This window comes from Parathielavia appendiculata (assembly GCF_033297405.1).
Source record: "Parathielavia appendiculata strain CBS 731.68 unplaced genomic scaffold N657scaffold_1, whole genome shotgun sequence".
Classification (NCBI taxonomy): Eukaryota; Fungi; Ascomycota; class Sordariomycetes; order Sordariales; family Chaetomiaceae; genus Parathielavia; species Parathielavia appendiculata.
Window position 1 is genome coordinate 2,486,141 of NW_026944220.1, and position 14,313 is coordinate 2,500,453.

Here is a 14,313-nt window from a genome sequence, read left to right on the forward strand (position 1 = left end):
GGCAGGAACTGTCAAGCTTTCAAAGGTAGGTGGAGCACGCGATTGGTGGGTCTTTCAGCCCCAGGCGCGCCAAACCCAGCCCTACGCGACGTCATTGGCCTGCTGAGCCTGCAACCACTTACGCGGAGACGGGTAGCCTTCCCAGAGTGCGTGTCATTACGATGCCTTTCAAGAAATGGTGGGCCGAAGACTCGCGGGGGGGGGGCAGGAGTTGCTCATGCGCTCCATGCGCTCCTTGCGACCAAACAACTCAATTGTCATAAGAAGACACTCAAGAAAGATGATGAAGCGATCGAGTGGACAATTTACAGACAATTTAAGATCGGAGACCAACCAAAATCCAAAAGACTTTGGAACAGCTTATCCCACGGTATGCTACTCCCAAAATGCTACCTACCCCTTATACGATGCATTACTCCTGAATATACAAACACGCCAACTCATCAACACACATCATCCCAGGTACTATACAATCCCTACCGGACTTATTCTATGGCATATGGACAGCCTGGGTACATAACTTACCCCTTCCACGCCAACCACCCAAAGAACCCCACCACCATCCACGCAACCCTCCACACGCTCGTCCACAACTCCGTAATAACAACTCCAAAAGCCGACACTGGCCTTCCCCCAGCGCCTCTCGCCCTCGCCTTCCACTTGCCCGCCTTATTACCATAACCCCCATAGTCTTCCTCTTCCCCTTCACTAGGAATCTCGATCCTCGGCGCGGCCCTCGGCCTCCCCGCCCCAGCCCACCCCCACTTCCCGCCGGACCCCTTCCCATAGCTTTTCCTCCTGCCATGTCCCGACCTATGCGCTCCGCTATTCCCCGCACCCCTGGGGCCGGCCTGGCCATTCGGCGACGACTTCCCCAGGCTGCCGGAGCGATCGCGCGTGGCGCTGCCGCCAGGGCCGTTAAGAAAATGCGACGCCGAGAACCCGCGCGGTAGGGCATGCTCGTCGTAGTCTTCAGCCTTGGCTTTAAAGACGGGTAATATACTCCTCCGGCCATGGCCGGACGATGATGATGGTGGTCGTGGTGGGGTGTCAAGGGGGTCGAGGGCGAAGGGTGTCAAGCCCAGGAACGGGACGAGGAGCGCGCGGATGGTGAGGAGCACGATGCTGAGCAGCGCGAAACTGACGTAGTGGAGGTAGGTGGACAGCTGGTTCGGCAGGAGGCACAGGTGGGTTTGCAGGGTCGGTTGACCGGGACTAAGAGGCTGGCCAGTGGCTGGGTCGATGGGGTTGTACAGGCTCACAAGCAGGAAACCCGGCTTGGAGACGCCCATTGCCATGCTGATGCTCTTGACGGTGATCTCGGGCACGTTGCCTTGGGCCGGGGAGTGGACGACGGCGCAGTAATCGTGGTCGTCGCCCGAGAAAGCGTGGACAACGTTGCCAACTTTTTTAATGAGCTCTTCTGAGTCCTTCTCACTGAGCACGTTTTGGTATTGGTAGCCTCGCGATACGGATATGGCGTTGCGGTCGTCCGGGAACACGGGCTCGGTCCGGCCCTTTGGGGGCTTCGTTGGGGGCCACCTCTCGCGCAGCGGCCCGCAGGGTGTGCCGGGTGGTCGGTAGAGAGGCACGTGGGTGAGTAGGATGGTTGGCAGTTCCGGCGCGTTGCTTCCCCCGTGTGGTTTATCCTCAGACTTGGCCATCTCCGCGTCTTGAATTTTGTGCACGAGTTGGCCCTCCTGGGTTTCTCCCCGGAGGTACCGCAACTCCCTGTCGATCGCCTTCTGCTTGGTCCCGTTGAGGCCGTTGAGAAAGCGATGGACCGGCTCATAGATGGGTCTCAGATCGTGCCGCCCAGCCTGCGCCGAGGAAGCGGCGCTCATCGACACAGTGTCGACGGACACAAACGTGTGGTTGCCGACCACGTCCACCCTGTTGCCCTCGCCAAAATAAGTTTCAAACCGATCCCTCACAGACACTTTGATCTGGTCGCCAAAACCCAAGTCGTGATTCCCAGGCAAACTGGCAACCAATTTCCGCCTGTTTCTCTCGACATCCCGCCCCGCTCCCGCCCTTACCCAGGGGTTCAGGAAAATGTTCCCGAACCGGGCGTACTCCTGCAGCCAGTAGAACTCGCCGTAGGTCTTGTGCCACTTCTTCAAATACTTTTGCTCATGCTTGGGGTGCGGACCCCATTCTGGATCCTCAAACTTGCCGTGGGCCGTCTTCCACTCCCTGCCCCCGTCGAAGAGGTCGCCCAGAAAGAAGATGCTGTCGGGGTCGAGCTGCCATTGCAGCTGATTGTAAGACCGGCGAAGGTAGTTGTCGGTGACCAGCATCGTCAGCGAACTCAAGGGCCACGGCCGGCCGGGGTATGAGTGAGGGTCGATCAGCTGGGGGTCGGCGACGAGCGCTACTCGGTGGGGTTCTGCGCCGGCACGCTGTACGGCAAGCAAGCAACATGTCAGCACCTCGTCACGTCGCACAGCTCCCGCACTGGTGCTGCCTGGCTTACCCATTTCTCCCAGTTACTCCAGTGGCAGCTCTCCACCTTGGAGTGGAACGTCCACCTCTCCCCCCAGAGCAGCACCACCACCCATGCTGCCACGAGAAGGTGCGGGAAGCTCAGCAGCCGATTGTAGGTCAAATTCTGGCGCAGGCGGTGCGCCAACGAGAGCATGGCGGCGAGGGCCATGCGGCGTCCGCGATCGCGCCAGAAGCGGACTAGGGCGCGGATAGCCTGGGCGAGCAGTGCGCGGAGGTCGTCAAACAGCGATGTGGAGTTGTCCGGGTAGTACCGGGGAGGATAGTTGAAGTCGCTCCTGCTGCTATGCGGCCGAGCCATGGCGAAGGCTCGGTGTAGCCATTCCCCAGGGTTGTGCTTGCCGTTGAAACGGTGGTAGTTGAAACAGGTCCGACGGGTGTCTGGATTACCTAAGGGAAGATATCGAGGGTATTCATCAACAGGGCCGCGTGTCAATCCTTGAGCGTCAGTCTAAAAAGAGCGATCAATGCAGCTGTTTCTCTAAGCATCAGGACCCGAGTAGGTGGAATTGGTAATGAATGGTGCCGAGTTGAGGATAGGGGTTCTGCATTTGGCCGAAAAATGCTGAGCCGAAGTGGCCGGAAGCTGAGAACCTAAGAGGCCACCCCATCACAAGGTACCCTGCAACCCCGGCTTGCGGGTCGCGCCTAACAGCCGGTGGGGCAATGGTTTGCTAAGACCCCTGGCAGCCTACAATGCACTACACAGCTGGGCTTTGAGGGTTTTGAAATGTACCGGATATGCCCTGATACTTAGAACCACACTGAGGTAAGGTAGTCACGGTTCTCTTTGGTCTCCTGTTTGGCTAGCATATCGAATCAACATCATTAACCTCAAAATGCCCTTCATATCAGGGCCAAGCCCTGAGTGCTGAGCTTCACGTTCCATTCTAACAGAATCATCTCGATACTTAAATATGCGGGCACGCTACAAGCTGTTGTCTGCAATGTGAGTTGCCGTTGTAACTGGCCACGGCCATGATGATAGAGCAGCAGTGGTCTCAGGTGGAAAAAGGAGGCCGGTCGTTCCAGAGACAATGGATACTAAGAAAACGGGACTGCCTTTCTGTGCGAGTAGTCAGCGGGTCAGTATGAGACGGACTGATGTACAAGAAGCTCTCGATTGACTGTCAGTCTGTTGATGCAGTGGACGTTCCGTCTGTGAATTGAATGCAAGGAACTCCGTTCTCCATCGCAGCCCGCTACAAGCAGCCCTAACCAGAAAGCAGGCCACGACATAGAAGAACTGGAACTACAAGAAACACCATAAGTGGTGGATAGATGAAGCGCAATCCTGACCGGCTCATCCTCTTCGCCGGTCGAAGAGAGCTACGTAAAGAAGTCGGCTACGAAACCCTCGGGACGGTTTACTCTTGGGGGGGGGAGGGGGGGGGGGGGCTTAGAGTTAATGACATCTCGGTCGTAACCGAGATTCTCCACGTTTTGTCCACGAAATAATACCCAAACTGCCAGTCACGAGCTGCACTTCATCCCGTTCACCGTTGAGTGGTAATTCTCTGGTTCCTAAGGAAGCGTTGGAAGCCCGTGAAGCAGACCTCGTTCTCTATCAATGACCGCCTGGCCGCTGAGGTACGTAGGAGGAGAAGACGGAATGCAAACCAAACATGCTAGAACAGTCGTTTAGTAATGGTGTTCAGAACAACCATGTACAGCTTGAAGAAAGATGCGATAACGTCTTGCCCGGCATGTCATCCTCCTGGTCGACCACCAGCTCAGAAAACCCACGAGAATGTCTCCTTGACCTCAAAAGCGACATCATACCTATCACACACACGTTAGCATAGCCGCTCCCACAAGAAACAAACAACACAGAAACAATCCGAAAGAAACCCAGAACCACATACTTGATATCAGCCGCCGAAGCAGCAACCAATACCCTAAATACCCCAGCCTCCGCCACCCACCGCCCAACCGCCGCGTCAAAGTACCCGACCGCGTACTTATCGATGCCCATCCGAAGGTGTTTCGTCTCGCCGGCCTCCAGCTCGACCTTGTCAAACGCAACCAGCTCCTTCTCCGGCCTCGGCAGCCGGCTCTTCTCGTCCCGCACGTACACCTGCACCGTCTCCCAACCCTTCACCTTGCCCACATTGCTGATGCCGACTACCAGCTCAAGCGTGCTGTCGGGAGTGAGAACCTTGCCGCTGAGCGAGGGCCGGCCGTACTCAAAGGTCGTGTACGACAGGCCGTGGCCGAAGGGGAACAGCGGGGAGATGCCGACCCGGTCGTAGTGCCGGTAACCTATGTAGATGCCTTCGCCGTAGACGACGGACTCGTTCTCGCCTGGCCAGTTGTGGTATGCGGGCGTGTCTTGCAGGCGGCGGGGGAAGGTACACTATCCAAGTTGGGTCACTGTTAGGATGGAGAAAAATCACGGGGTGTACTGGAGTGAAAAGGTGAGAAAGGTGGGGGGCATTACCGGGAGTTTACCGCTAGGGTTCTGCAAGCCAAAGAGTACGTCGGCCAGTGCATTGCCTGCTTCCTGACCTTGGTACCACGCCTGCAGAATGGCTGGCACACGGTCGGCCCACGGCATGGTGACGGGCGAGCCGGACTGGTTCACGACGACGGTGCGCGGGTTCGCCTCGACGACGGCCTCGATGAGGCGGTCCTGGCTTCCGTCCGAGGGGAGGTCCATGGTCTGCCGATCGTAGCCTTCAGACTCCCATTCGGCGTCCAGGCCGACGATGACCACAGCCACGTCGGCCGCCTTGGCGGCGTCGACGGCCTCCTGTAGGTAGTCGATTTGGTCCTCGGCCTTGAAGCCGATCCGGCAGCCGCCGTACTTGTGCGTCATGTTGAACTGCTGCTGCTTGGCCAGCGGGCGCAGCTCGTTGGTCATCTCGACGCGGAGCTCCACAGGCCGGCCGGCCTGCATCTCGACGTCGACCAGGTAGTCGATGGAGCCGTCGAACATGGCCTCGCCTTCCTCGGTCCAGTCCCAGAGGTCTAGTGCGAGCTTCCCGTTGACGTATAGCTTTCCCGGGCCAACAGACATGAAGGAGATGGTATGCTTGCCGGTGCATGGGGGCGTCAGGTATGTCGTCACGACGGCCGACCACTCGGGCCCGACATGGGTAAGCGGTGCCGAGTCCCAGAGGAACAAGTCAGTGTTGGTCCGATGCTGAATCACCCCCGGCTGCCCCTGGAACTTGTCGCCCTTGAACCACTCGATCGACACACCTTGCTTCCCCGTTTTGTCGGAGCAGTAGGGCGAAGCAACAGGAAGCCACTTATAGATATGGCATCCCTGGCTGTAGGTGACGGGTTGCTGGGCGACCTTGCGGATGCTGTCAAGGGGCAGCGTGTTGTAGTACGGGTTGAGGCTGGCACTTCCCCCACCCCCAGCAATTGCCCTGTTGGCATTTGGCCCGATAACGGCGACCTTGGCCGTTGCAGGGTCAATAGGCAGGATGGACTCCTCGTTCTTCAGGAGGGTGAGCCCCTGAACGCCGGCCTCCCGGATGAGATTCCTCGTCTCTGCACGGTCATCTTCCCTCTCCTCGGCCTCGGGTGTCAGATCGCTCCCTTTCGTCCGCTCGACGAGAGTGAGGACATTCTCGGCGGCCCGATCAACATCAGCCTCGGTCAACCTCCCATCCCGCAGGGCCTCATGCACCTTCTCGAAGCGCCACTTGGTAGAGAAGGGGAACTCGACATCGCACCCGGCCTTCAGCGACTCGACGGTGGAGTTTAAGCCACCCCAGTCCGAGATGACGGTTCTTGTGGGGAAGCGTCAGTTGATCCTCCCGTCCTTGCTTGTCTTCTGTCTTGGCCGAGTTTGCCACTTACCCGTCATACCCCCACTCGCCGCGGAGAATATCTCTGAGCACGTGGCTGTTCATGTCAGAGTGGGCGCCGTTCACGAGGTTGTATGAAGACATGAGAGCCCATGGCTTTGCCTCGCGGACTGCAATCTCGAACGGACGCAGGTACAGCTCGCGGAGCGGCCGTTCGGCGATGATGGAATTGCTGGTCACCCGCTGAGTTTCCTGCTCATTGCCAACGAAGTCTATCGACAGTCAGCACTCCCCTCATCTACAGTGTCCTCGAACAGCACAGACGTTTGATAGTGGCAGCCACGCCCTTCTCCTGGAGACCCTTGATGTACTGCGCAGCGAGCTTTCCCGTGAGGATGGGATCCTCGGAAAACGACTCGAAATTTCGCCCTCCTAATGGGTGCCTGTGCATGCAAACAGTCGGCGCCAGGAGAACGTTAGCTGACCGAGCCTTAGCCTCCTCGGCGAGGTGCTGGCCGACTTGGTAGAGGATGTCCTTGTTCCATGTCGCGGCCAGTGAGATACCGCAGGGAAAAAGGGCGGCCTAGTTCGATAATCAGATATATGGAGGGTTATTGCAGCCGGTTTCGAAAGCTCACTTTTGTGCCGCCGACGAAGATTCCACCGCGAGCGCCGTTCGGTCCGTCACTTGTCTTGACCGCTGGGATGTTCTTGGATGGGATCGCCTTGGTCCTCCAGAAGTCTGCGGCTGTCAGGAGAGACACCTGCTGAACGTCAACCATCGGCGTCCTGGAAAGAGGTTGGGAAACAGCAGACTTTTTCCTCCAGGGTCAAGGTGGCTAGCTTCTTCCTCGCGAGCGCCCTCTTATCCTTGGAGGGTTTCTCCTGCTGTATCGGACTGTCCGGCGGAGAAAGCTCGGTGTATGGTGTGGAATCGGTGTCGATGCTGACGACCGGCGACGGATTCTGGTCGATATCATGCCCGAGATCGACACTGTCTGCTGGCGTAGGACTCGTCATTTTACCGTCTCCTCCAGTCTCCTCGTCCAATATGCGGAATCCAGAAGCGGTATAAGCGGCGCGTTCACCGAGCTACGATGACAGCACGAACTGCGACGTGTGTTCTCGGCCACTGGATGCTTTACCAACGAATGTGGCGTCTGAGAACGGGGTATCACAGCACAGTTGCTCTGATGCATCCGGCATCAAGACTGCGGCCAGGGGAGAGGAGACAGGGGAGAGGTATATACGTCAACGGTAGCTGACAACGGCCCAGCACTTGGGGTCTGCATCTTCCGCACATTAGACGTGGAATATGAAAACGGTCTCCATGGAGGATCCCTCGGGTCGAATGGAGCCGGCCCTGCCAAGATGAAACGAGGGTAACGGTGGGATGAGGGACAACCGAAAGACGAACACTGGGAGAGATGGACGGTACAAAAGATACCCGTCTTCCAAGTCACCCACGGCATCTTGCGGTGTGGGAGCAGCCTAGGCAAGGGACTCCGAAAAGATGCAGCACCATGGGGTGGTGGGGTCAGGAAACTGGAGAGTTATTCAACGGCTTTCCATTCGTGATTCCAACTTTTACTGCGGTAATGACTGCCCTCGGGTGTAAATAGCCAGATCGGTACGAACGGACCGGGTGAGCGGTAGCAAGTTTGGCACCCGCTGACAGGCTTAGTTATTGCCAAATCGCATGCTCCGCGACCCGAATAAGGTGAATTTGACCAACCTGGGTGGCAACAGAGACAGGCGTTCCCAATGAAGGCACAAGCTCAAGTATTGTTAGATCCCTGAAGCCAAGCAGAAGCCAATCCATGAAGCAGTCGATGCTCACGGGGCTCCGAAAGGCGATGACGACGGTTCGGTCCAGAGAAGGCGTTTTGGGCACATGCCCCCACAAACCGGCTCGTCGCTTTAACCTTGTCCAGAGAAGCCCGCTTGGCGCCAACGGCCTCGAAGGACCCATAATACACAGTAAATGGTCGCCAAAGGTCCGCACCCATCCGGGTTCGCTGTTCCGACCTCTCACAGGCGGTTGCCCGGTACTCCGTAGAATCGTCGCTGCTGGCAGGAAACACCTGTGGGCGTTCGTTGGACATGGACCGCCTGAGGGCCTCTGTGACCTGGCCAGCTCCCTTGAGCCTTTTCCTCATGCTGAACGAAAGTCGAGAGCCCACTCTCGTACATTCAGCACGGCAAGTAGTCGGCAGAACGGCACTGAGGTTGGGCCCTGTAGAGTCGGAAGATATCATAAAACGCGGCGGACGTCGAATCAAGAATCGAGGTTTTGCAGACTCGGGGCAATTGTCGGAATCGGATTCGGCGACGCCTTTTGTGGGACGGAACGGCGGCCCGAGTTCCTTGGCAGTGGGCGACACCGGCGGGACGGACTAGCTGCCGCGGAAGGGCATGTTATGGAGCTGGGCGTGGAGCGGGCTGTGTCCCTGGCTGTTGTCGCACCGTTTTTCTGTGCTGTACGGTACACGGAGTACCTATTCCGCACCCAGACCTGCGTTGTTATCTTGCTGGTACGGACAGGTTTGGGTGATGAACAACGGTGGCACATCCGCAGCGCCCAGCTTACAATCCAGCCCTGATTTTGTTTCCGTTTCCTAGTGCGAGACCACGACAAGGTCCTGGTCTCAGCATCTCGAACTCAACAGCGCAGCAACATATTTTAAATGCGGAAAGCTCACCTTGATAGGGCTTATCTCGACATGCTCTACTATGCATTGCATTTTTTCGCACAAAAAACGGGCTTTTGGCTGTTGAGTTGAATGTCTGTGATTTTTGGACTAGGGTCTCGGTGTTGGGTCTCGCGCTAGGAAACAAACTAATGCTGGATTGTAGCTTCATGCAAGTTCACGAGATTTCCGGGTGGCGTCGGCGGCAGGCGCTTGCCGAGCCACGTTCACGACCCTGCATCCATACAAGCAATGCGCGTCGGTCCCGCCACAGTGCCGTGTTACCGTCCAAATTTGTTCGTAGTCCGCCGTGTAAGCAAACGAACATGAGCGAGAGCGCCACGGAATTTCCCGCCAATGGCCACGGATAAACGTCGGCCAAATCAGACGAGCCGGCCCGTCATCGAGAACTAACGGCACCGAGTTGACCGAACCCGATGACCTGGTTGGAGAATACTGTGTACCCGAGGGATAGCAGGCGGCCTAGCAGGCGGCCTAGCAGGCGGCCTGACGAGAGTCTATGTACAGCGTTTCATGCAGCTACGATGCCAGCTAGTCTTTGTACACCTACGTGTAGATCGCTGCACGAGGTCTGTGGATTTCGCCATGATGAAACCTTATCTTGTCTGTACCAAATCGGAGAATACAACGCATCAAACCCTGAGCAGCACGAACCGACCCCGCCGCCTTCCCTCGATCCATACAAAGCATGGCAGCGCAGTTTCATGCAAGTGCCGTTTCCACCACTCGGCCACCGACCCGCAGCTCCATCCTCGGATCATGCAACGTTGAAGAGAGCCGCACGCAGCCAAGCCTGCCATTCCCTGGTCACCTAGAAACCTGCCACGCACCCAATGGAGCGACATCTCCCGCCTCAGGACGACCTTACGTGACCTCCGCATATGCGAGCCAAGCAGATACATAAGGTAGATGTGCTGTAAAGTAGGATGGCTAGTCCCAATTTCAGCGACTGATCCGCCTGCCATCTAAGTGTGTTGTACACCGTCTCTCGCTGACTGCCCGTTACGTAGGTACGGGACGGCATTCCGGCTCGCCAGAGACGACCGGGGTTCGACTGATAATCTGTTCATTACTTTCTCGTTTTGCTCGTTTCCACTCACGGCAGCTTTGGGCTACCTCGAGGCGTCACCCGAGGCAGAACTTCCCCGGCCCGGTGCAGGATTGGTACCCTTCAAAACACAACGTCCTGTCGCCAAGGCCCTTCGAGAATGTTTACCCGGTGTAGATTGGCCGCTGTGGCAGGTCTACGGGCATGTTGTTTTCGATGTGATCCGGCTCAACTTAACGGTCACAGGGCGATTGTCTTTTGAGTATGCGGATCTCGGGCTCGTCATATCCAAACATTGCGACAAAGAATGTCAGGGCAGCCCAAAGAAGTCACCAATGGTATTCGTAGCCTTCAGCCTAGGATGATCATGATGGGCCCTGAAGCTCCCCTATGCTCCATCGCAGTTCTCGGACAGCCCGTCTCTCAACAATCAGAAGCGGCAAAGCGTTCCAGTCTTAACCACGCCGTCTTCCCACACTGCCATCTCGCGAATCGGAAAAGCGTGCCGGGGAAACTCGGACCTTTGATCGAAGCGCCTCTTCCCTCAGCCTCTGACTGCCCTCTGTGGGCTCAGGTGCCGTCGCTTATGTTGTAGAGCCATCACTCGCTTACGAGCCGTATAGATTGCGTGCATCGAGGGAGCTGCTTGCGCATTTAGGCTCTGCAACCTCGCTGCCCAGGAGGCACGCAGGCGCCTGTCCCATCTGCAGTAGATTAGTATATAGTAAGATATCTGCAACATGGGGGGCTCCCCCCAATAAGGCGTCAGGTGCGGACCGGGGATCGGTGTTGCTTCGACAGCAGCTAATAACTTTCATAACGCCCAACAGAAATTCCGTCCGTATCAGATCTGATCGGATCTAATCGGCTATGTGCGAGACATGGGCCGGCACTCGTCTGGTTATCGACAAAGTTGGGGAAGTCTCGTCCAGGATTGGTCAGCTACCACCGCGATCCACCACCTGGTTCGCCCACTACGCAGACACGAGACCACCTCATGTGGCCAAAGTTGTGAAGCGCCGATTTGCTTTACAGCCAAGTGACGCTTCGTGAGGCGAGATTTCTGTGCCCGCTTCCATGCTGATGGTGGCAAGTAGGCCAGAATATGGTAGGAATGCTTGGTCTGATATGTATTGTGCCGTTATACGGACCACGTCCAGAGCTCCGATGGCGATGGGTGATACATTGAAGCGGGACGAGGTGCCTTTAGTCACAGTCGAGTGTCACCTCTGGGCAGTAGACGGTGAACTTGCGCAAGCATATACAACCTGAGATGGGTTCGTCTCATCAGCCTGCAGTCGGTCTGTCTCGCTGAATTGAATGTTGCCAATTGCAACATAAATATGGCCGAGGCTCGCTCCATGGTGAGCAGTGAGTGGTAGCATAGTCATCTGCCTCCGAGTTTGTTCGAAAGAGTCGAGAAGCGGGCAACCTGAAAGAATATCGAGATTGAACTTCCAGTTTGAAGCTACCAGAGAAACCTCCAGGGCTAAGAGAGACACTGTCAGCTCAGTCCCACTTTAAAGAGCGATTGACCAATCACAATTGCTGTAACATTTTCAACTCTACTGCATCCATTTTCCCATCCAAACCATCAATTACCGACCTCGCCAGCGACGGACGTCAACTCTCACGCGTCGCTCCTCGCGGGCACCTCATCACCACATAAAGCACTCAAAAGTAATTCCGACATGAACCGGCACGGTCTCCGGGTCGCCCTCAGGCGCTCCACACCCTCCACAATCGCCCGCGCCTTGCAACTCCCAATCAGCACGACAACTCCGATATCCTTCTTCTCAACCACGACCTCCCTCCCGGCAGGCGACGACAGCAACAGCAATGGCAGCGCAGGGCTTCGCTCACAATCCGCCGCGGCGGTCGAGAAACTAGCCCAGCTCAACAAGCAGCGCCAGAACACCACCAGTCCAGACGGCCGTGACGGGTTCAGCCGGAGCAGGCCGACGCAACTCGGGAGCAGCCGCAGCGTCTTCCGCAACAGCGGAAACGGCGGCGTCGACGCTCGCTCACTTCGCGTTTCACCCGCAGCAACGGCCGAAACGGGTTCGTCTTCGCCCGCTCCCAAGATTCTCAACGTCCGCAGCCTGCGCGGCGGGCTGCGCTCCCGGACGCCGTTTGGTCGGGGCGGGCTGAGCGGTGGTGGGCTTGGTAGCCGCCTTGCGGGAAGAGTAGAAGGAGGCGGACCGCGGCCTGGGTTTGGTCGCGGTCGACGCGGGGGGTTTGGAGGAGCGAGAGCGGGTGCCGCGGGTGAGGGCTCCGGGCCGCGCGGCTCGCGCTCAGCTCGGCAACAGCAGATCAAGAGCGCCAGGGATCGAAACAAGGGGGCCAGGAAGGCTACTTCAGCGGGAAAGAAGCTGGAGTGGTCGCGCGAGGAGCAGGCCGTGCTCGACCGGTTGGAGAAGGGCGAGGTGGTGCCGTTCGACCCCAATGTGACGCTCGACTCGCTGAGCGGGTACGGCGCGGCGGTCGCCACGGACGCGCCCATCGGCCAGGTCGAGACGGCGCTGCGGGCCATGAGGCTCATGACGGGCGGCATGGCCTTCAACTCGGACTCAGGCGTCACGGCCGACCTCACCGACATCAAGAAGCGGTACCTTAAGAAGATGCCCATTTTCGTGCACAGCAAGAAGGAGAAGGCGTGGATCGAGAGCAGCAATCCTAAGCTTCACCTTGTCGGGCCCGACGCCGCAACCAAGAAGGCGATTGTCGATACTGCTATCCTTGGAAAGTACGAGGCGGCTGGATATGCCGAGATCAGCGACGTCAGGGGTACCATCGCCAACTACCACGCGCGGACCTTCACATACATGGCGTCAGACTCGCAAAAATTCATGGCTAAGGTGCTTTCGCTGCTGCCTGCGCAGGGGGCCAGTAAAGCCGCTGCTCAGGCCAAGCGCTGATGGGAAGGAGAGAGTAAAAGGAAATGAGCTCCTAGGGCCAGGAGCACCTTGTCTATAACTTATGTAACAATACCGTCCTCGGCCCAGTGTTCTATGAGTCTGTTGTACAGAGGTATCTATCACATATGAAACACACACATTATTCTAAATCACCTGGCCTTTGCCACGTATGACCGACTCCCAAACTGTATACCTTTTGCTCAACACGTCATTGCATTCAGCTTCCCCTCGCCATAATTCCCGCCACAACCTCCTTCTCCTTCACCAGAATCACCTTCATCATCTCATCCTGCAACTTCTGCAGCTTCTCCCTCAACTTATACATATCGTCATTCAGCACCAACTTCTCTGCCCTCCACTTCTTATGCAACTCCCCCCTCTTATGCGCCTCCTCCCTGACCCTGGTCCTCCACGCCTGGCACACGTCCTTGGCCCTCTTGACGAGCGCCTCGGCCCGCTCGGGCTCGACCGTCATGGTCAGCTCGAGCGGGTTCTCCTCGCTGCGCTGCGGCTGCTGGTTGAACTCGTCCGACTTTTGCACCGCGCTGATGATGGGTTTCACCGAGGCTTCCTCGAACGCCAGTATGCTCCACCGCCGGGCCCCCAGCGGCGCCACGGTCGCCAGCTCCCGGAGCGGGAACGTCTGGGGGGATTTTTTGTCGGGCTGTACGCGGATAGCGCCGACCGTGTCGGCGTTGAAGCGGCCCCCCGTGCGTAGCTTCTTGAGGTCGTCTAGATAGCGCTTCTCGGCGCGGTCGAAGGCTGTTTGCAGGTCGGTGAAGTCGAACGGGTTGAGCATGTCGGCGTCGTCGACGGGAGAAGCTTTGGAGGTGGAGGTACGAGGTGGGGGGCCGGTGGTGGTGCTATTGTACTGGTGGTTGGGGTTCCCGTCGACGTTGTTGTTGCTTCCGATCTTTCGTTTTCGGTGTCTGGTGGGGGTGTAGCAGAAGGGCCGGGCTATTATCGGAGGCTGCCATGGTGTGGTGCTGGTGCTGGCACTGAGGGGAGAGGGTGCCGGTTGAACCTCATATGTTCTCCGGTTCTGAAGTAGAGCTGAAGAGGTCCTGTGACGGGATGTCAATCTGGGTTGTGGGTTGGAGGGCGAACCATTGGGTGGAAGACGGACCTAAGTGACCTCCCCGGGGTCACATTGCCGCGTAATAGGCTGTTGGCAGCTCGTGAAGGCTTCATGGTTTGGTCTTGTCCGACCTTTTGTGTTTATCGCCTGCTCAAATCTGGATGCGGTTTAAACTTTCAGGTTTGTTGTCCGCAGGGACCTGCATTGACAGGAGCCAATCACCTCAGGCCGGGCTGAAGCCAGAACGCCCAAAGCTTTGTCGTATTCATAGTTGATTATTAACAAAATAAAT

General features: G+C 57.4%; 4 protein-coding genes across 4 annotated transcripts; 1 reads left to right on the top strand and 3 right to left on the bottom strand.

The window, feature by feature from the left end:
* Positions 1 to 323: 323 nt before the first annotated feature.
* N657DRAFT_660441 (uncharacterized protein) lies at positions 324 to 3,061 on the bottom strand. Its single transcript, XM_062795047.1, has 2 exons — positions 2,477 to 3,061; positions 324 to 2,402 (listed from the first exon to the last, which is right to left on the bottom strand). The coding sequence occupies exons 1-2, from the start codon at positions 2,804 to 2,806 to the stop codon at positions 522 to 524; spliced, it is 2,211 nt and encodes a 736-aa protein (XP_062652672.1). The 5' UTR covers positions 2,807 to 3,061; the 3' UTR covers positions 324 to 521.
* A 1,177-nt stretch (positions 3,062 to 4,238) lies between these two features.
* On the bottom strand, positions 4,239 to 7,286 carry N657DRAFT_561715 (glycoside hydrolase family 3 protein; the record flags this gene model as incomplete). Its single annotated transcript, XM_062788075.1, has 7 exons — positions 4,239 to 4,287; positions 4,371 to 4,861; positions 4,946 to 6,248; positions 6,319 to 6,538; positions 6,591 to 6,849; positions 6,905 to 7,030; positions 7,083 to 7,286. 7 exons carry the CDS (start codon positions 7,284 to 7,286, stop codon positions 4,239 to 4,241), a joined length of 2,652 nt encoding a protein of 883 aa, XP_062652673.1.
* A 4,430-nt stretch (positions 7,287 to 11,716) lies between these two features.
* On the top strand, positions 11,717 to 12,943 carry N657DRAFT_563551 (uncharacterized protein; the record flags this gene model as incomplete). The annotated part of the gene is made up of 2 exons (XM_062788221.1): positions 11,717 to 12,118; positions 12,404 to 12,943. 2 exons carry the CDS (start codon positions 11,717 to 11,719, stop codon positions 12,941 to 12,943), a joined length of 942 nt encoding a protein of 313 aa, XP_062652674.1.
* Positions 12,944 to 12,990: 47 nt separating this feature from the next.
* N657DRAFT_608761 (ribosome recycling factor) lies at positions 12,991 to 14,312 on the bottom strand. Its single transcript, XM_062790278.1, has 2 exons — positions 14,070 to 14,312; positions 12,991 to 14,007 (listed from the first exon to the last, which is right to left on the bottom strand). The coding sequence occupies exons 1-2, from the start codon at positions 14,132 to 14,134 to the stop codon at positions 13,161 to 13,163; spliced, it is 912 nt and encodes a 303-aa protein (XP_062652675.1). The 5' UTR covers positions 14,135 to 14,312; the 3' UTR covers positions 12,991 to 13,160.
* Position 14,313: the final 1 nt, after the last annotated feature.